This window comes from Lutra lutra, chromosome 6, assembly GCF_902655055.1.
Source record: "Lutra lutra chromosome 6, mLutLut1.2, whole genome shotgun sequence".
Lineage (NCBI taxonomy): Eukaryota > Metazoa > Chordata > Mammalia > Carnivora > Mustelidae > Lutra > Lutra lutra.
In genome coordinates, this window is record NC_062283.1 from 10,381,289 (window position 1) to 10,401,027 (window position 19,739).

Below are 19,739 nucleotides of genomic sequence, written 5' to 3' on the forward strand. Positions count from 1 at the left end.
GCGGGATAATCCTTGTCCTTTAACTCAGTACCGTGCACCCAGTGGCAAGAGGGGCCCTGCTCATCTAGCACCTACCCGGAGGACCACCAGGATATTGAGGACATGTTAAGCCGTTCGGGGAGGGAGGAGCAGTTTTAAAGGAAGGGTCTCCTTATAACTTTGTCCTTGTATTCGTCGTTCCTCCTGGGGTGGCTCTCATCGCACCACGGAGCCCACCTCCACCCTGCTCCCAGCGTGAGTCCCATACCCGTGCTCTGCTCCCAGGAGAGTAGACGCTCCAGGAGCCGGGCGACCGTGCCTTCTGGTTTACTGTTGTAAAGTCGTGCTGCGTGCAGTTCCAGCACACGGTTGCTTCCTGGATCGATTTAACCCATGACAGCCTGCACATATCTCTGTACCATCTGTCCCAGGATTCCCACAGGGCAGGTGTTTGATAGCAGAGTAAATGAATGCAGTAAGATAACCACTCCGGGTAGAACATGGTAGCTGCCTTTACATCCTTCAGTACAGAGGGATGAGAATGAAAATGGCTCTAGAAGGGAGGTGTCAGAGAGGTGAGTTTGGCTCCGAGTCAGGCAGGGTGATTGTTCGCGCAGGTGATGGAACGGGCTGGCTGTGGAAGGGGTGAGCGTCCCGTCGCCAGAGCTGTCCTGGAGCAGTGGCCCGGGGATCTGGTGGCGTGCTGTCTGTCCTACATCAGGCTTGTGCCGCGGGACGCCTGTTAACCCACAGGTGCTCTGGTCCCTGCTGCAGGTTGCTGGGCGTCTCCACGTGGAAGTGATGCGCGTGAAGGGGACCGTCCCGGAGCGCATGGTGGAGGATGACTCTTCGGAGAACTCCAGCGAAGGCGGGAGCCTTGAGGTCGTGGACAGCAGCGGGGAGGTCATCCACCGAGTCAGGAAGCTGACCTGCCGGGTGAGAGGACGGGATGGGCGGGCGGGCGCCATTAGGGACTGCATTCATCCACAGCAGTTCGACAGAACATCTTGGGAGTTTTTCCTAGAGCGTAGTAAATGTTAAGCTTTGTGGCCATAAATACAGCGGCGGGCAGTCCTTTCTCCAGAAGTAGAGCGTGCTTTCTGATGCCAGTGGATGAAATTTTAAAAGTCCATGTGCCTTTGGCGAGCAGGAAGTGTATACTGTTCAGTGAATCGTGCTTTTCCAGTAAAGGTAGTATCTGTGTCAGAAACTCAGCCACTAGGAAAATCTGCGAGGCTGTGTGCTTTTGTTCCCGGGCTCACGTGCCGTCGTGACGATAAGCGGAACCCTTCACGTGCCAGATGTTTTCAGATGTCAAACGAATAACCGATTTATGTATTTCGTCTCTGACTCTTAAAATAGAAGTACTTGAAGGAAGCATGCATCGGGTAATGTCTTTATCAGAATTATTTTGCTTTTTATTTTTATCTCTTTAGGTAAAAATCAAAGAGGCAACTGGGCTTCCCTTAAACCTCTCAAATTTTGTCTTCTGTCAATACACATTCTGGGACCAGTGTGAATCTACAGTGGCGGCCCCAGTGGTGGACCCCGAGGTGCCTTCCCCTCAGTCCCGGGATGCCCAGTACACCGTGACCTTCTCTCACTGTAAGGTATGAGCACTGTTACAAGATGGGCTACACAGAGACAAGGGACCTGGTTGCCGTTCAGAATTCTTCTTATACCTTAGAAGCTCCCCCACAAGAATGTTTAATAAGTGTAATATGTCTGTTGCACTTTTTAACCTCAAAATATGCTTCAATACAAATTCAGATGGGAAATGTTTAAAATAAAATCTGAAAGGCCTCTCCTTGAAGTCTTGGGCCCTAGAGGTGTAACGGCTTGTGACAGTTTGTACATATTTAGATAAACTATTTTCTGTGCCCTCCGACTTTTATCTGTGTGTGATGTTCACACAGCAATGGGCATAGATACGGTCTCTTACCGTCATGCATGCCTAACATCTTCAGAAAGTTTTTTTTTTTTTTTAACAAAAAATATGGTCATGTTATGTATATTGCAGAATTATATCCTTTAATGTATATGAACCTCTTCTCATTCTTTGGAATATGGGATAGCACTCCTAGCATCGCATTCTAATGCACCATATGAGTTTTTAAAGAAAATGTCAATAGACAAGGTGAATTTTTGGTGGCTTTTGGTTGGCCCCCTTGTGTGACCGTCAGCCACCCTTCCTGGTTTTCACGTCAGACAGCCCACAGGTTGTTTCTGAGAGACACATGCTACCTTCTGTTGTAATTTTGTTTTTCCTTGCACAGTCCTTAACAGGTACCCAGACCCCTTCCTTTGGAAATTGTGCTTTTTCTTTCTGGCTCTACCCCTATCAGATTTCACATAGGTAAAAGACTATCGAGTCTGTCTTTTTCTGAAAACAAATGATCCACTTTTTTTTTTCCTTTCACCTATATTCACCAAGTCTGTTTCTCAAAATCCTTATTAATTATTTTTTTGTTATTGTTGCCTAAATACTCTTTTAAGCAGTCCCCATCTTTCTTTGGGTCCACAAAGCTATTCCTGTGGAAGGATGAAGCCTGAATTTTAAGTACATTCTAATTAACCACTGGTTTGACAAATGCTAGTGGCAGAGACCTGGAGTCACTGTGACCTTGATTCACTGTGTGACTTTGGGGTGTTTTCATCAGTAAGATGTATAGATTGTCCTAATGGATCATTAGTTTGTTTTCCTTCTAAAATTCTGGCTCTGTCTCCGAATACAATAAATGAGAAGATAAGTAGTAGAATGTTAAACCAGTAGAGCACGGATCTTTCCAGAAATGAGAGCCGCAGCATCACTTTCACCAGAGACGTCACTAAGATGTTGCTGGAAAGACACTCCGCTGGGTCCCCCACCTGCCGCTTTGTTCCGGTGCTTCCATACTCCTCCGTCCGCTCAGCCTTCTTTTCCTCACGCTCCTCTGCCTGCGTTTTGTGACGAGGAGCTGGGGTGGGCGTGTTTGAGAGCGAGAGCATGGAATCATGAGGATAATCATAGGAAATTTAATTCTGTTCTCAGTCTCCCAAGCCATAGCAAGGAGCAATCAGACGTTCTTTTTTGGGATGTGCTGATTAATCTGCGGCGGCGGGTGGTCTGAGTGGTCTTGCAGAACGGCAAGGAACCAGGTGTGGGGGACACAGACTCGCTTCCGCACCTCACAAGCACAGGGATGCGGGACAGGACGCTCCCGTCAGTGTCCGTCCTGATTCAACAACGGGGTTGCGTCCAGTCCCTTCTTCCTTGTCAGTCTGAAGAGCCAGTGTTCCGGGTCTTTGCAGCAGCACAGGTGGTTTTCAGGTTGGGATCAGACACACCACCTCCAGAGCAGGTCCCTACCCCACGGAGAGGTAGGAGGGAAAAGTCGCAGACAGCTCGGTGCGTGACTCTCGTTGCCCTTCCCTTGCTCCTGCTTGCCCCAGGACTATGTGGTGACGGTGACGGAGGAGCTCCTGGAGTTCCTGTCCGACGGAGCCCTGGCCATTGAGGTGTGGGGCCACCGCTGTGCCGGGAACGGCAGCTCCATCTGGGAAGTCGACTCTCTCCATGCGAAGACGAGGACGCTGCATGACAGGTGTGTACTTGGCTGAGCGGTCGCAGGCTCGAGACTGGCACTAGCCCAGAGGGTAAGAGGAGGAGTCTCCGGGCCTGTCTCCTCCTTGGCGAAATGGGAACGATAAAAGGAGCTAGCGGGCATGGAGGGTGTTCGATGTGGGAAGGGGAGTCTTTTCAACAAACAGGACGGAAACAACCACCTGTCTGCCCAGGTCACAACCAACCTTGACCTTGGCTTTTCATGATACATGAAACGTATTTTGAGATGGATCGGAACCTTCCATGTGAAATAAAACTGTAAACCTTATAGAAAGAAAAAAAAACAGGAGGATAGTTTCCCTTTTTTTCTTCCTTTTTGGGAAGATTTTATAAAAGTCTTTATAGAGCAATACTTGGACGCCGGGTCCGGCTGCCAGGGAGCCCGTGTTGTGCTGCTCGAGCAGGCTTGGGCATGGCAGCTGCTCCGGCTTCTCACCCTTCTGTTCCACGGCGGAGGTGGTGAGCAGTGTCTCATCTTTGGGGTCCCAGTGCTCACATGGTGACGCAGAGACCTCTAAGGGCCCGTCTTATCCCTTGGGTCCCAGGGAAGCATGATCTTTGCTTTGATGCCTGGCACACCCCATCTGAGCAGCAGGTTATAGGGTCCCCAGTACAATCATCAGCCTGGCCACAGCCCTCTGTCCTCAGAGTTTCCCGGACACCAGGCCCTCACTGTTCTTACTGTTCTTTGGCCCCACTCTTCACGATGAAGCACTGTACACTGAGGCAGGTCCTCCACACAGCAGGGTCTCCTGGGAGCTGGTCAACTCAGAGACCTGGCCTGGGTGACAGCACACAGACCTCCTGTGGCCAGCTTTTTGGCATAAAGCTCTCCACTGCCCTCGGGGAAGTCAGACGTCTGCTGAACCACCCCGGTCGGCTCTCAGATCCACCAGCCCTTTTCACCAAAGGCTTTGTACATCCTGGCGGCCAAGGTCATGATTTCTGTGCCGGTTCCTGTAACTTGTACCTCAGCTCCAGAGTAGGCATGCTCAGCCAGCTCCGGAGTGAGAAACTCGTTCTGCCGAGCTTTGAAGATGCCATTGGCCACAAGCTTCCTCTTCTTGGGAATTTGGCCCATCTTCCTGCCCAGGAGGATACTTTCTTGGAAATTCAATCCTCTGCCTCTTCTGTGACCTAGCAGTCTACTCCTGGCTATTTTCCCAAGAAAGATGAAAATATAAGTCCGTAAATAGACTTGTTCACAGATGTCCGTGGCAGTTCTTGTTGTAATATTCCCACACTGCCAACAACCCAAACGTGTGAGAACATTTGATAAACAAATGGTACTACTGGTCATGTAACAAATATTACTCAGATCTGATAACAAGGAAGAGGACTGTGGAAACCCATTTGAATGAATCACAAAACATCACACTGAACCGAAAAGGTCAGACCTAAAAGAGTACGCGCTAGTGATTCCCTCTCTGTGAATTTCTGGAACAGGCAGAACTAATTTGTGGTTATATGGCTGCTGTGGGATGCTGTGGGTATTGAATGGGAAGGGGCATGAGCAAACTTTCAGAGGCAGATGATGGGGTAGTGAGAGGTGTGTGCCTTTTCACAGCCCATCAAACTCCATTTGAAATGTAGACATTTCACTGAATATACGTTTACCTCAATAAAGTAAAGAGGAGGGCACCTGGGTGGCTCAGTGGGTTAAAGCCTCTATCTTCAGCTCAGGTCATGATCTCAGGGTCCTGGGATCGAGCCCCGCATTGGGCTCTCTGCTTGGCAGGGAGCCTGCTTCCTCCTCTCTCTCTGCCTGCCTCTCTGCCTACTGGTGATCTCTGTCTGTCAAATAAATAAAATCTTAAAAAGAATAAATAAAGAGGAAAGACTTCTACCATACAATTGTTTCGAGAGTTAAATAAGACGGATGTGACAGCACGAGGCCCAGCCCGTAGTAAGAGCTCTGGGGATGGCGGCTCATAACATCGCTGGGCGGTGACGTTGTCGTTCACTGGGACTTGGTTTTGCAGGTGGAACGAGGTGACACGGCGAATAGAGATGTGGATCTCCATACTGGAGCTGAACGAGCTGGGGGAATACGCGTCCGTGGAGCTCCACCAGGCCAAAGACGTCAACACAGGAGGCATCTTCCAACTCAGACAGGTGCTGGGCACAGTTTGGTTTGTTTCGTGTTTTCTCGTTGTCCCACTCTCGCACACCATTTCTGGGAGTTTTCTAATTACGGGCTTCTGTGTTCCCTGGTTCTCCTTCCTTCCTTTACCCTCTGCCCCCGCTCCTTGCTGGTCCCATTCCTGGCGCCCCCTGGCGCGTCATGCCTGTCCCCCAACGCCCCCGCCCTCTGCAGGGTCATTCCCGGAGGGTACAGGTCACGGTGAAACCCGTGCAGCATTCCGGGACGCTGCCGCTCATGGTCGAAGCCATCCTGTCTGTCTCCATTGGCTGCGTCACTGCCAGGTCCACCAAGCTGCAACGAGGGCTGGACAGTTACCAGGTGAGACCAGCTGATTGAGGTAGCCTCCAGCGAGGCCCGGTTAATACAGGGAAGGCAGCCAGTGGCCGGGGATGGAGACCTTTGGGGAATATGACAGCACTCCTTGACTTGACCTCACAATCGGCACCCTCCCTTCACATTTCCATCCGTTGCCTTTTTTATGAGATTTGAAAGACTCTGCTGGCTTAGCGTTGATTAATAATAATTTTATGTGTAAACACACATATGGGTCCGTGTTACTCATCTGCTTCTGGCAGACTCCATTTTCCAGCGGGCTCTAGATAGGTGGGGGGATTTGGCATGTCCGCCTGGCCCCATCCGCTCTCATGAATACAAAACTGCCCCCGTACGCTGGCAGAGTTAAACAGTCCTGTGAAAGCTTTCTTTTTCATGTTTCAATTAAAAGTTGTCCTCATGATCATTTTTGTCTATTAAGTCCTCTTTTACTAAATATTCTGTTCTCATTTTGAAAAAATTAAAAGGGGGGTGTGCCTGGATGGCGCAGTGGGAGGTGCCTGCGACTCTTGATCTTGGGGTCGTGAGTTTGAGCCCCATATTGGGTGTAGAGATTATTTTTTTAAATAAATAAGTAAATGTTGGTAAACCGTGAAAGATGAAAACATCAAAGAATGACGTTCATGTTACCAGTCCCAGCTCTTCATTGCTCCGTGAGAATAAATTTTAAGATTAGGAACTTGTCTGCAGGGACCTAAAAGAAGGCATGTGCTTCCCACTGAGCCCCCAGGTCACTGTCAGGTATGAATTAGGGACTGGGAGGAATCAGCCCACCGATCTCTGCCTCCCTCCCTGCCACACGAGGGAGGGAGCTCTCCCCGTTGTGACGTTTCTCTGTGGAGTCTGGGCAGAGGCCCAGCCCATCTTGAGAATGATTCATCTTCTGTCTCCGTTTCCTTGCACTCCCTGGCATTCAGGCAAAGACTTTCTGAAAGCCAGGAGGAACACGGGCTTGGCCCACAAGCCCTTAGGGAGGCATAGTTTGTCAAACGCCGCCTTCCTGTCCCACCCAGGCCAGAATTGAACCTGGTTCTCAGAGCCAGGGATAGTAGGAAGGAAGGCATGAAGACAGTCTGCTGGTTTAGGGGAGACTTCTCTGTCAGACTTCTCCTCATGTGTGGAGTAGGCAGTTGGGCTGTGTGGGTTCTCATCCCAGCTCAGTCCCTCCCTCAGCTGTCAGCTTTGGGGGTGGCTGCAGGGCCTGGGAGAAAGGTCACCAGCCTAGAGCCAAGGGGACCTGGATTCTTCAGTCTAGCACGGCCTTCCTGGTTACCTCGTTGGGATAATGCAAACCTCTGGTTCCCCTCCTCACTTCTCCAGAATGATGAAGTAGACTTAATAATTCCCTGAGATCCCAGGCTATACTAAAATTTGGGGGCTTCATAATCTGATCTTAGAACTTTGAATTTGAGCCCTAAGTCATGACCTGTAAAGCAGGGATCCTCAACTGACTACATGTTCCCATTTGAGGAACCTTATGAGAATGGATTATTTGCACTTTTAAAACTGCTCTACCTCCTGAGTTAAAACTGATTTTTGTCAAAATTCGTGCTTCCCCCAGTGCTAAATGCTCTTTAAAGAACACAGTACCAGTCGTGCAGATTTAAACTGTGACTGTTTCAGGGCACCCGGGGGGCTCAGTCAGTTGGGCGGCCTACTCTGGATCTCAACTCTGATCTCATCTCAGGGTTGTGAGTTCATGCCCCATGTTGGGCTCCATGTTGAGCTCCACATTGGGCATGGAGCTTACTTAAAAACAATCAATATAAAAGTTGGCTCATTTTTTTATAAAGATTTTTTAAAGATTTATTTATTTTGGAGAGAGAGAGAGCAGAGGGGGAAGAAGAGTAGACTCCCTGCTGAGTACAGAGCTGGATGTGGGGCTCGATCCCACAACCCTGAGATCATGACCTGAGCTGAAATCAAGAGTCGGATGCTTAACCGACTGAGCCACCCAGGTGCTCCCTAAACTGTGACTATTTTAAAGCTTTTAATTTTCTTTGCATTCATGCTCAAGGTCACGTCCAGAACTTATTTTGTTGACATAATACTTCAGAAATGTTCTGATGCCATAGCCCATGCCAGTCCAGAATATGCTGATTTCACAAGTTACACATCATGAAAGCTCAGGCTGCTTCTCCTTAGTCTTTGCTTGGAGGATCTCCTTAGTCCAAAAAATAACTGATAAATTTGAGCTACTTGTACTTTATTCCATAATGTGGGGATTAAGTCAAGAAAAATTACTTCGGGGGCATCTGGCTGGCTCAGTCAGTAGAGCATGGGACCCTTGACCTCAGGGTCATGAGTTTGAACCCACATTGCATATAGAGATTACCTAAAAAATAAAATCTTAAAGGAAAAAAAGAAAAGTTACTTCCATATTAGGCATGCATTTAGTAAGTTAGTTATTCAAACGATAACAGTGTGTTCCAAACTTTTTTTTAAAAAGTGAATTTTTGATGTCTATACAGAGAATACATTTAACTGTATTTTTAGAGCACTTTCAAAAAGCAGTATATGTGAAGTATACTTACATATGAGAGTAACGTAATTATATTTTTAAAGCACTTAAAAAAGTTTGTCTTTTTATGACTAGACCACTTCACTGCCTGTTTGAATATTAACCCTCCAATAACTGTGGAAAAAACGAAAGAGGATTATTACATGGGCCAGTGTTCATTTGCATAGAACCTGCCTCCCTAGAGATGGTTATTCCCTACCAGTGGAAATTTTTTTTTATTCTTCTGTCTAGGGAAACCTGTCTCAACTCAATCCTTTTATTTTCAACCTGGTGATTTTGTTTTGCCAAATGTTTTTTTGCCAAAATTGTTACTTTATACAATTGTAAACTCTTGCCATGGGTTTAGGACAGTTCTCATTTTTCTCAGCTGGTTGGTTTGATGCTAACATAACCAGTAGTGGACAACAGCGGATCCAATACCCAGCATGGCGGGCTGTGCTCTTGAGACAGTCGTACGCTGGGGAACCCTGTCTGTGACTAGACTCAGGCTCCCAGTGGGCTTTTGTCTGTGAGGATTCCCTCAGTGCATGTGGTGTGGTGCGGGGGGAAAGGACGCTGAGTGAGGCGACTAGCAGCCTGACCTCCAGTCCTGACTCTGCCACGATTTGTGTGATCCTTGGGTTAAACCTTAAACCATTTCATCCTTCAGGGCCCTGGCTGCCTCATGGCTAAACTAAGAGGCTGGGCAGTAGAGTCTAGTTCTGACATTTTGTCTTTCTGAGTCCGTTCCACATCTCAGGTAACCCACCCCGAAATGCATAACGATAGGGTAAGACCTGGCCCAATGAGGCTGATTCCTAGTCCCAGTGAAGAGAGTTTGCGGGTTGTTGTTTTTTTTTTTAATGGTTTTCTTTATTAAAAACATAACAAAACCAAACTTAAATTCTTCATTAGAGACAGGTAAATTAATAAATCCACTAAACCTTTCTTGCAGTTCATGTAAATGTTTTATTTTGGTGGCGATACGTGTGCTGTCCATTGTAATGTGTGTGTTACGCTTAAAGAATTACCCGTGTGCTGTTCGAGAAACAAAATGCATGTCCTTTGTGTTTATTTTTTTCCTACCAGAGAGATGAGGAGGATGGCGGTGATATGGATAGTTACCAGGTATCACTGCTGCTGTCCTTCTGTGGCATGGGGCACAAGCTACTGCTCATGGCCAGCACCCGCACAGCAGAGGGCAGGGAGGAGGAAGCAGGACCATCAAGCAAGAATGTGCAGTCTTTCCCTCGCTTTGGATTTGCTTTAAACATAATCAGGGATCCAGTACTCTGGCCACAGATTTCTCTGTCCGTTCCAAGTGTGTGATCAGACTGCCTCGCTGCTGTGCTGTCTCGAATCGGCTTGTAAAGACTTGCGAAGCAAGACCGTTATCACTGTATTCAGTTAACGATTTTTAAAACCGGGGAATTATCCATCCATGAATCTTAAGTCAGACCTTGTCTTTTCTATGCAAAACTACATTTTGTGCCTCATGTCCAAGAGAGTAGGATTATTCCAATATGGGGTTGTAGTTTAAAGTCTCTTGCTGGATAGGAAATGGAAAACATTTCACGCACACAGTTTAGTTGGGGTTAGCCAGCTTCCTTCTCTCATTAGGACGCAGCTTAATGATCCATAACTTGGAGAATTTAAGTCTCAGCCTTTTCTTTATGGAAATTTAGATTTTTTTTAAAAAGGCACCTGTGAACTTGTACCTCGTCAGCACTGGCTGGACTGCTGTCATGGAATGTGGGAGGATAGGAACAGGCAAGGCAGGAAATCAAGGTGAAGTGTTCTGGATTCGGTCCCCAGTCTTTGTACTGATTCTCCACAGTTTCCCCGGGTGCCTTCCTGAATGTGAACTGTGGGGACATTTTAGATAGAGCCTCAGAAGTCCTCTGCCGTCTGCGCTTAATGTCGCATCTTAAGGGTTAGACTGGAATTAGGCACGTTAGAGAGCATTTTGAGTAGAATTGATGGGTTTCTTTCCCTCGTAACTCTACTAAGAAAGAAAACAAGCAAATGTAAACAAACTTCAGGGGACGTCCCAGTCTCCCCTTGGATCTCAGCGATGCCGTTAACTCATGTCTTGCTGCTGTCTGTGCGCTTCCCGCCACGTTGTTCATGGTTGCATAGAGAGTCCCAATGGCTGCTTCTTCAAGCATGGCTGACTGCATGCTGGGTGTTTGCATGGGAGATTTTTGGTGACCCTTATGGTCGCGGTCGGGGGGAAGATCTCTGCAGCCAGTTTGAAAGGTTCTCTGCTGATCTGTTCTTTGCATTTCAGAAAGTACATGTTTTGAGGCCATTGAACGATGAACTATGAAAATGCCTTCTTTTTTCCATTCCATTTGCTGGTCTGTGATTTAGGCTCTGTTCATGGTGTCCTTCTGCTTGGAATCACATGTCCTTCAAATGAATAGCTCTAATTGAAATACACACACACATACACCCCATGTAAGAATCATCCCACAGCTGGAATAGTTTGAGCTTCTCTTGCTTTTAAGTATAATTATCCTTTTGGCAATCCAGGGGCTCTGATTTCTGAGTAATGGGTTCCTTGATCAGCATGCTGTGTTTCTGAGGCCCCTTTGCTTTCTTGCATATTAATCGCGCAGCGGTGTTCAATGGCCTTTCCTAATGAAAACTTTCCTGATCCATGTAAACATCTTTGTTTAAAAAAAAAAAAAGAAAGAAACAGTCATCTGTGTATTCTACAGGAAAATGTTTTCCCTCCCCGGTGTCAGGAAGAAGACTTAAACTGTGTGAGAGAGAGGTGGTCTGACGCACTCATCAAACGACGAGAGTACTTAGATGAGCAAATTAAAAAAGTCAGCAATAAAAAAGGTATGTGAGATTACGCTCTTCCCTGGGAGTGGCTTTTCCCCTTCTAGACAGTGACGGCAGGTTGTTTCCTCCCCTTGGTCGGACAGTACTGTCTTTGTGTTCTGACCTTGTAGCATTAATAGATCGTCGTGATGCTTTCAGCACCGTATTGAATTGGAAAGTAAGAAACATTCATAAGCCTCTACGTGAACTGTGACATTAGACTTGCATTCTGTTCTGATGAATGCAAATGCAGTCAGAACCGACATGGCAGTGTGAGGCATTCCGGGCTCCGGACTGGGACTGCCGGCCACTCTAGGGTCCCATGTGGCCGGTCAGCACCCAGCTCCTATAGGGGGGTACAGGTGGGCCTGAGGCTGGCCTGCAGCTCCCCTCACGGCCATGCAGCTGCAGGGGTTTTGCTGGTTTGCTCATGCTGCCGGCAGCCAAGGCTCCAGGGAAGACGTGTGTCCTGCAAACCCGTAGTCTCTCACCCTGGTGTGATGACCCGTGCATTGTGGTGGGTCCTGCATCAAAGGACACGTGATGAATGTTCATCTGTTTCAGGCAGAAGCTAGCAGAAGCTCGCCCCTCAGTAAAACATCTCGGCTCAGCATTCTGGATGCTCAGCCGGCTCATGGAAACTCACTCTGATTGCACCCAGATAGCTCCAGGGCGCAGTTGTGAATCAGAGGGTTTCAGAATATGTTCCACACAATCTCTTTCATCAGGAACGTAAAGGACAATAAAGTTAGTTTTACAGAGTGGTGTGTGGCATGTTTTAATCCTCTGTGTGGTGGTGTCGAGTTTTATAAAGCAGTGTCACGTCCTTTATGGCACTGCATCTTTTCAACAAGCGAATAGAGTGGACTTGGCTACTAGAGGCCCTCTTTGATCAGGAAGCCCAGACTGGTGTGTCGAATAACTTCCCAGAGTACAGAACCAGGAAACATAACCTGTGTTCTCATCCCCGTCCTGATGCTCTTTCCATGTCGCGGCCCAGAGGGCCGCCGGGTGAGAGCCCGAGCCTCTCTGAGCTCGTCGGGGGCTCAGGCTGGAACTTCGAAGCCTCCCATCCTCCTTCAGAACATCATGGATGGTCAAGCCCCTTGGGATGTCACCAAGTGAAAACTCATTTATTATAAGTCTGGAAGTTGTCTTTCCCCCTGTCTTGGTGCTCATCCCCTCGTTTCGTACTGCAGAGAAGACGGAGGACGACGTGGAGCGGGAAGCCCGGCTTGTGGAGCAGTGGGTGGGGCTGACCGAGGAGAGAAACGCCGTGCTGGTGCCCGCACCGGGCAGCGGGGTCCCCGGGGCGCCCGCCCACTGGTGAGTGGCCTGACGGAGTCATGGAGGGACTTTGCAGGACTGGCACAGTCCGTGGGGAGTGTCGTGAGCCGCTCAGGGAAAGACCAGCCATGCCCCATGCTGCCCTCCCCTTTTCCTCCCGCACAGCAGCCAGCTTCCTCTCCCAGGAGGCGGGGAGCACCTCAGTTTCTCCAAACAAGCGACTTGGACAAGGTTTCCTCATCTCCAGAAATTCTCTTATTTTGCCTTAAAAGAAGGGTGTTTCCAAAGTCTACTTGAAGGGGGAGAAAACATGCTTTCTTCTTGGAGTATGCTTTATTTTTCAGTTTGGTCACTAGCGTGGTCAGGTCCCAGCGCTAAATTAACTGTGGTCAGTCTGCTGATTGGTCCGGCTGTCCCGGTGTGCGTCGGTGACGGCACGGCGCCCCAGGCTCGGGAGTCACCCAGGTCCAGATTTAGTTTCCAGCTGCAGCTCTTCAAGTGTTGAATGTCGTTAACTTCTCCGAGGCTTCTTTTTTTTTTTTTTTTTTTTTTTTTTTAAGATTTTATTTATTTGAGAGAGAGAGAGAGCATGAGCAGTGGGGAGGAACAGAGGGAGAGGGTCTCGAAGCCTGGACCCTGAGATCATGACCTGAGCTGAATGTAGACGCTTAACTCACTGAGCCACCCAGACACCCCCGAGGCTTTATTCCTTTTTTTTTTTTTTTTTTAATTTATTTATCTGACAGACAGAGATCACAAGTAGGCAGAGAGGCAGGCAGAGAGAGAGAGAGGAGGAAGCAGGCTCTCCGCGGAGCAGAGAGCCGGATGTGGGGCTCGATCCCAGGACCCTGGGATTATGACCCAAGCCGAAGGCAGAGGCTTTAACCCACTGAGCCACCCAGGCGCCCCCCGAGGCTTTCTTCTTCTTTTTTTTTTTTTTAAAGATTTTATTTATTTGACAGAGATCACAAGTAGGCAGAGAGGCAGACAGAGAGAGAGGAGGAAGCAGGCTCCCCGCTGAGCAGAGAGCCCGATGTGGGACTTGATTCCAGGACCCTGAGACCATGACCTGAGCCGAAGGCAGAGGCCTAACCCACTGAGCCACCCAGGCGCCCCACCGAGGCTTTATTCTTAATCAAAAAATGGAGACTTGTGTTTGGTACTGTTGAAAGGATTAGAGATAATATATTAAAAACACCCTTTGTTAGGTGGTAACTACTGTTGCTGCTGCTTATTCTCATTCTCACTCTTATCACAATATGTCGTAGGCATTTAGGAGAAATCAGACTGCTAATAACAGAGGGTTTACGTGCCCAGGTAGTCTCTTTAGGGTACCCACGGAAACATCAGCGGTGTTGTGTCCATAATGAATGATAAGGGGAAGTCTAATGGAGTTGATAATACTTTGAAACCAGAAAATCTGAGTTTGCTGGCACATAATTTGAAACCTGATGTTTGTCCCTGCAGATTCTCCCGCTGTCCCGAAGTCCTACAGGGCACCCACACCATCTGCCTGCCAGCCCCCTGGTTGCAGACCGCCCCCTTATTCCCAGTCTTGTTTGCTCCCTGAGGTCCTGTCTAGACAGTCCTTCTCCTTACCCAGTCACTTTCATTTGCGCCATTTCCAAACTTCAGGTCATCTTGACTGTTCGTAAAATGTGGAGACCTGGGTCCTGTCCCCCGTTATTTTGATTCACAAGAGGAGTTATGGACCCAGGACTTCTCATTTCCAGAGCCACCACACACCCCCTATCCCTAGGTGACTCAAATTTATATAGGCCAGTTTTTAATAAAACACTGCTTTGGTCTTTTTCGTAGACAACCCTTCCTCCTTTGATATGTCTTTCATTCTCTCCTGCTTTAAGCTTTTTCAGTCTTGTCTTTTTTGTTTACTTCCTCTGTTCTGATCTTGTGCTCTGTCTCCACTCTTAAATAGCGTCCCTTCCCTTTTTCCCATCACTAGGACTATTTCTAAAAAGCTGTCAAATAATCTTTGTTTCAGTTAATTCCATTTGATTTATATAACTGGTAGTTCTTTATGGAAGTCACATAATTCTTATAAGTCCCGTGTTAACAGGGACATCAAGAGATGTGCAAATAGGGGCGCCTGGGTGGCTCAGTGGGTTAAGCCTCTGCCTTCGGCTCAGGTCATGATCTCAGGGTCCTGGGATCGAGCCCCGCGTTGGGATCCCAGCTCGGTGGGCGTCTGCTTCTCCCTCTCCGACTGTTCTTTCCCCTACTCACGCTCTCTAACTCTGTCTCTCCCTCTCTCAAATAAAATCTTTTAAAAAAGAAAGAAAGAAATGTGCAAATATTTCATGAATAGAATCTCTACCTCCCCAGTGGTTCTTTTCCACTCCCATACCTCTGTGGTGTTCAGTTATCGAAGAAGATAAAAAACATGTATTTTGTTATGATTAAATTTTCTTCTTAAATTTAGGGTCCCACCACCTGGAATGGAAACTCATATACCGGTTCTCTTCCTTGATTTGAATGGTAAGCAGACCCCAGTGTCCAGGGGCCCTCACATGTCACTTAGGTTTGGAATCTCTTCAGACCCACCTGATTTTTGATTCCTGAAATGACTTCTCTCATCACTCACACGCTGTATCTAGGTGATGTTTTTAGTCCAACCAAATGTATAAACCTTGATGTGGAGCATCACTAGAAGAGAGAAGTGGATATTTAGTCTTAAAAAGAGAGTTCTGAGAGATGAAGAACTACACACAAAAAAACGTTAAATCGGTTCCAGTTAGGAAACGCTAATGGACACAGGAATTACCTGAGAAAGTAATTCCCCCTTGGAGATTCTGAATCTTTGGGCTTTGCAGGGCCCTGGGAATCTGCATTTCTGATTAGTGCTGCTTGCTCCCCAGTAGCGCCAATGCCAGAACATGGCTCCACTGTAAACCCTTCATTGTTCTTTGTGGTAGCGATTGGATTGAACCGACCAAGAATGATGGTCCTCCGTGTATTTCAGCAGGAAAATCCATTTTCAGAATGAAATCTTAAATGGAACCTACAGAGGCCGAGTTGCCAAGCGAGGGGATGGGCGGGCTCAGGCAGGCTCTTTGCACAGCCCCCGGATTCTCAAAACACAGCCTGGAAACCTTCCTTTTGGAGGGAAGACCCGGGGAGGGTGACTTTGGCTCTTCCTGGAAAGAAGAGCCTAGAAGTAGGACATGCGCCTCATGAGGTGTTGGGCTCCCGGTTATTGGAGGGATACACGCGACAGCTGGATGAGCACGCAGAGAAATTTGTGAATCCCAGTGGCGTAGAGCTTTGGAAGAAGATGAACTCCATATTTCTCCCAAGTGCTTGGAACTTGGATTCCAGATTGGTCATTGAGCTGTTCAGATCTCTGATCATGTGTAAGTTGTGTAGGTGGGACATAAGCATGACACCAGGTTGGAGACTTATGGGTGCCTTCTTGGCTCTCACGGTGGTTTCTGGAAAGGATAAAACCTACAGTGAGGACTAGCATCTCTGTTCCAACTGTGGGATAAGGAAGAAAAGAAAAAAATGAAAGTGCGTTACGTGTAAACATCATCTGTGGAAAGCATATTTTTAAGAATTCAGTGCTTGGTTAAAAAATGACTTTTCCTTCCACTTCTGTTTCTGTGCCCCGGACTTGGCCAGCCGATGACCTCAGTGCCAACGAGCAGCTCGTGGGCCCCCACGCATCCGGTGTGAACTCCATCCTGCCCAAGGAGCACGGCAGCCAGTTTTTCTACCTGCCCATCATCAAGCACAGTGATGAGGAGGTACCCACCATTCCGTTCCTGGGTGTCAGATGAGTGCACCTGCTCCGGGCCTGTCTTTCCGTCAGACGCTCTGGTCTGCTTTGCGGGAGAGGACTGGGGACTTGAAAAAGTTGGGTGTGTGTTTTCGCTCAGAAAAAGGGAGGAGAAACATATGATTCAGTGGGGTTGCGTGTCTCTTCTTGCTCTCATTTGTGATGTCAAACCTCAGCCCCTGAGCTGGGTCTTTTCCATGTCCCCCACCCTTCTCCTGTCCTTAGGTTTCAGCCACGGCCTCCTGGGACTCCTCAGTGCATGATTCCGTTCACCTGAATAGGGTCACGCCGCAGAACGAAAGGATTTACCTAATTGTGAAGACCACGGTCCAGCTCAGCCACCCGGCTGCTATGGAGTTAGTATTACGAAAACGGATTGCGGCCAATATTTACAACAAACAGGTAGTAACGGGGCCTGATTCTGCTGTTGCCTACCTGAGCTGGAAGTTTCTTCCTTCCCCCTCTCATGAAGTCGTGTTTTGTGGTGCTGAGACAGTGGGCATGCAAGATGTCACCACACTAGCCAAGTTACAGTCTGATTCCTGTTGACCCCCGATGAGGGGGCATGAGGCCAGCACAGGGAGATGTCACCCACGAGAGACGTCCCTCCTTGGCTGACTTTGACACCCATAATCCTAAGAGGCAGTGGAGCTATGACATGCCACTGTTTGAAAAAGGTTAAGTGCCAAGTCCAAGCAGGTTCGTGACAAAACAGGACAAGGGGCAGGCCCAAAATACATCGTTGCTGCTTCCCCAGATCTCATCCTGCAGGTGCTGCCAACAAAATGGACCCTCCAGTTTGCTCCCGTGTGAGGATAGAACTAATTAAACCCTGTCAGATCACGGGGTGCCTGGGTGGCACAGTCAGCTGACGTCCCACTCTGCTTGAAATTCTCTCTCCTCCTGTCCCTCCTGCTTATGTGCCCACACGCTCTCTCGCTCTCTCTGTCCTTCTCCCTAAAATAAGTAAATAGGGGCACCTGGGTGGCTCAGTGAGTTAAACATCTGCCTTTCGCTCGGGTCATGATCCCAGGGTCCTGGGATCGAGTCCCACATTGAGCTCCCTGCTCATCGAGGAGCCTGCTTCTGCCTCTCCCTCTGCCCCTTCCCCCTGCTTGCGTGCACTTGCACTCTCATAAATAAATAAATAAATAAATTCCTTTAAAAAATAAATCTTTATTAAAAAACGGACCCCAAATCCCCGAATGGACTACAGATTCATCTAATCCCCATATGACAGATGGACACTGCTGTCCTCCGGGATCAGAGACAAGGATTTTTTAGTTCTGTTTTTCTGAATATCATATGTGTATCAAAAACATAGTACTTGATTATGCTTCTACAATTTGTAAAATGCCAAATGATTTAAATGTATTACACATCACTTGATTCAGCTTTCCTTTCTTACTAGAGCTTCACACAGAGTCTGAAGAGGAGAATATCATTGAAGAATATATTTTATTCCTGTGGTGTAACCTATGAAATAGTATCCAATATACCAAAGGTAAATACATATATATATATAAAACTTTTTAAAAATACTGAAATAGATGTATTGGAGAATGTGTTAATTCTTAGAACTTCTAAATCATTTTCTCACTATAATTTGGATAAAAATACTATTCACGGGAAAGTATTGTAATTAAAAAAAAAAAGTATTTTCACTGTTTTCTTGTCCCTTCAGGCAACAGAGGAGATTGAGGACCGGGAGACACTGGCTCTCATGGCAGCAAGGAGTGAGAATGAAGGCACGTCAGACGGGGAGACCTACATAGAGAAGTACACGCGGGGTGTGCTGCAGGTGGAGAACATTCTGAGCCTCGAACGGCTCCGGCAGGCAAGTTATAGCAGCATCTGGACCAGAGGGCGAGAGCACCAGCCTCCCCCCTGGGTGGACAAAGATGAATTTATTTACCAAACACCTTCCCTCTGCATCTGTCAGAGAAGGAGAGTAGCAATCTCCTCAAAGTAGTTACTGTGTCAAAATAGCAAAATGGAAATAACGTCTGCGTTCTGTTTAGCACCTTCTGCTTAAGCCCTGCACCCCGGTAATTTAGATACATTCTTTCGTTTAATCTTCAAAATCGCCCTTTGAGGGAGATAGACACTGTTAAAATCCCCTTTTGTCAGTGAGAAAATCGAGGAGAGCAGAAGTTAGCTAGCCTGCCTGAGGCTACACCGCTAAGAAGTTGGTACAAAGTCGGTGGCAAACCAGGAAGGCTTGAATCCAGTATCCATATGCTTAGCCACATGCTCTTACTGTTCCCCTAATTTTGGGGGGTCCGGGTTAACTTCTGCAACAATAGCAGGACAGTCAGCTAACTCACTAGGCAGTGCAAGACTGAGACGGGAATTGTCATGCGTAGAAGCAGCAGAAAGTGCGTTCATAGAAAGTGCGTCGAGAGCAACTAGAGGGCTGAGATGGGCATTGGTTCAAAAGACCTGCCTTTCGCGGAAGTCCCGCTGGAATTGCTGCGCGAGTAAAACACAAATCATAAAAGTTGGTGGTCGTTTTGCAAATGAGATCTCTCGTGAGGGCTGTTTCTTCTCCGTTTTCTCTGTCTACCTCTGTAAAAAATCTACCACATAAATGTTCATAGTTCAGCAGTTTTCCTGGTTTTAGGTATGGAAAGCGTTTTTGGTAGATTAAGGAAAGAGAAATTAGTGGGCACCATAAGAATCCAGCTTCTGTAGCTACGGGAGGGAGCGTGGGCTTGAAATGATGGGTTTTTCTGTATTTTCTAAACCGTCCACAATAAACATAATACTATCTGTCATCATGGGGAGAGAAACAATTGTTATTTTGACCTTTGCAGGCGGTCACGGTCAAGGAAGCGCTGTCCACCAAGGCTCGGCACCTGCGGAGGAGCCTCAGCACCCCGAACGTTCATAATGTGAGCACCCTGCTGAGGCTCTTGCTTCCGGGACATGTGTCAGGGCTTAGGGTGCGCATGGGAGGGGACCTGGGCTCACGGTTCCTGGCGTGGGCATCCACGCAAGCCTCTCCTCTCTCCTTGGGAAACACACCCAGGACCACAGTGACTGTCGCACGCCTGAGCCTTTAGTGGGTTCTTCCTGATTTCTCTTCAGGAGGTCACGTCCTTGAGATGTAAACTGAACGTAGCTGATATAAGGGTGGAAGAGTCAGCGAAAGGTCCTGGCTGCGTGCTGCTCTATCCTCGCTGCCCTGGTGGATTTTCCTATGTCCCCCAGCAGTGTGATAGGGCGCGGGCACCCCCATGTCCACGCTCTCCACATCCGT

At 47.9% G+C, this 19,739-nt stretch overlaps 1 protein-coding gene and 1 pseudogene across 11 annotated transcripts in view; one reads left to right on the top strand and one right to left on the bottom strand.

The window, feature by feature from the left end:
• The window catches only part of KIF13A (kinesin family member 13A), a 205,557-nt gene that overhangs the window by 170,382 nt on the left and 15,436 nt on the right, over positions 1 to 19,739 (top strand). For 6 of the 11 annotated variants that reach the window (XM_047732627.1, XM_047732630.1, XM_047732632.1 and 3 more), the window contains 14 exons: positions 754 to 915; positions 1,416 to 1,589; positions 3,412 to 3,563; positions 5,566 to 5,698; positions 5,901 to 6,047; positions 9,652 to 9,690; positions 11,286 to 11,412; positions 12,594 to 12,720; positions 15,122 to 15,177; positions 16,321 to 16,445; positions 16,703 to 16,879; positions 17,889 to 17,981; positions 18,162 to 18,314; positions 19,294 to 19,371. In XM_047732627.1, coding sequence (XP_047588583.1) covers positions 754 to 915; positions 1,416 to 1,589; positions 3,412 to 3,563; positions 5,566 to 5,698; positions 5,901 to 6,047; positions 9,652 to 9,690; positions 11,286 to 11,412; positions 12,594 to 12,720; positions 15,122 to 15,177; positions 16,321 to 16,445; positions 16,703 to 16,879; positions 17,889 to 17,981; positions 18,162 to 18,314; positions 19,294 to 19,371 — 1,743 coding nt within the window. The remainder of the gene's footprint in view (positions 1 to 753; positions 916 to 1,415; positions 1,590 to 3,411; positions 3,564 to 5,565; positions 5,699 to 5,900; positions 6,048 to 9,651; positions 9,691 to 11,285; positions 11,413 to 12,593; positions 12,721 to 15,121; positions 15,178 to 16,320; positions 16,446 to 16,702; positions 16,880 to 17,888; positions 17,982 to 18,161; positions 18,315 to 19,293; positions 19,372 to 19,739) is intronic. The other 5 variants (XM_047732629.1, XM_047732635.1, XM_047732636.1 and 2 more) reach the window with 2 other exon arrangements.
• LOC125101976 (40S ribosomal protein S3-like) lies at positions 4,035 to 4,726 on the bottom strand (annotated as a pseudogene).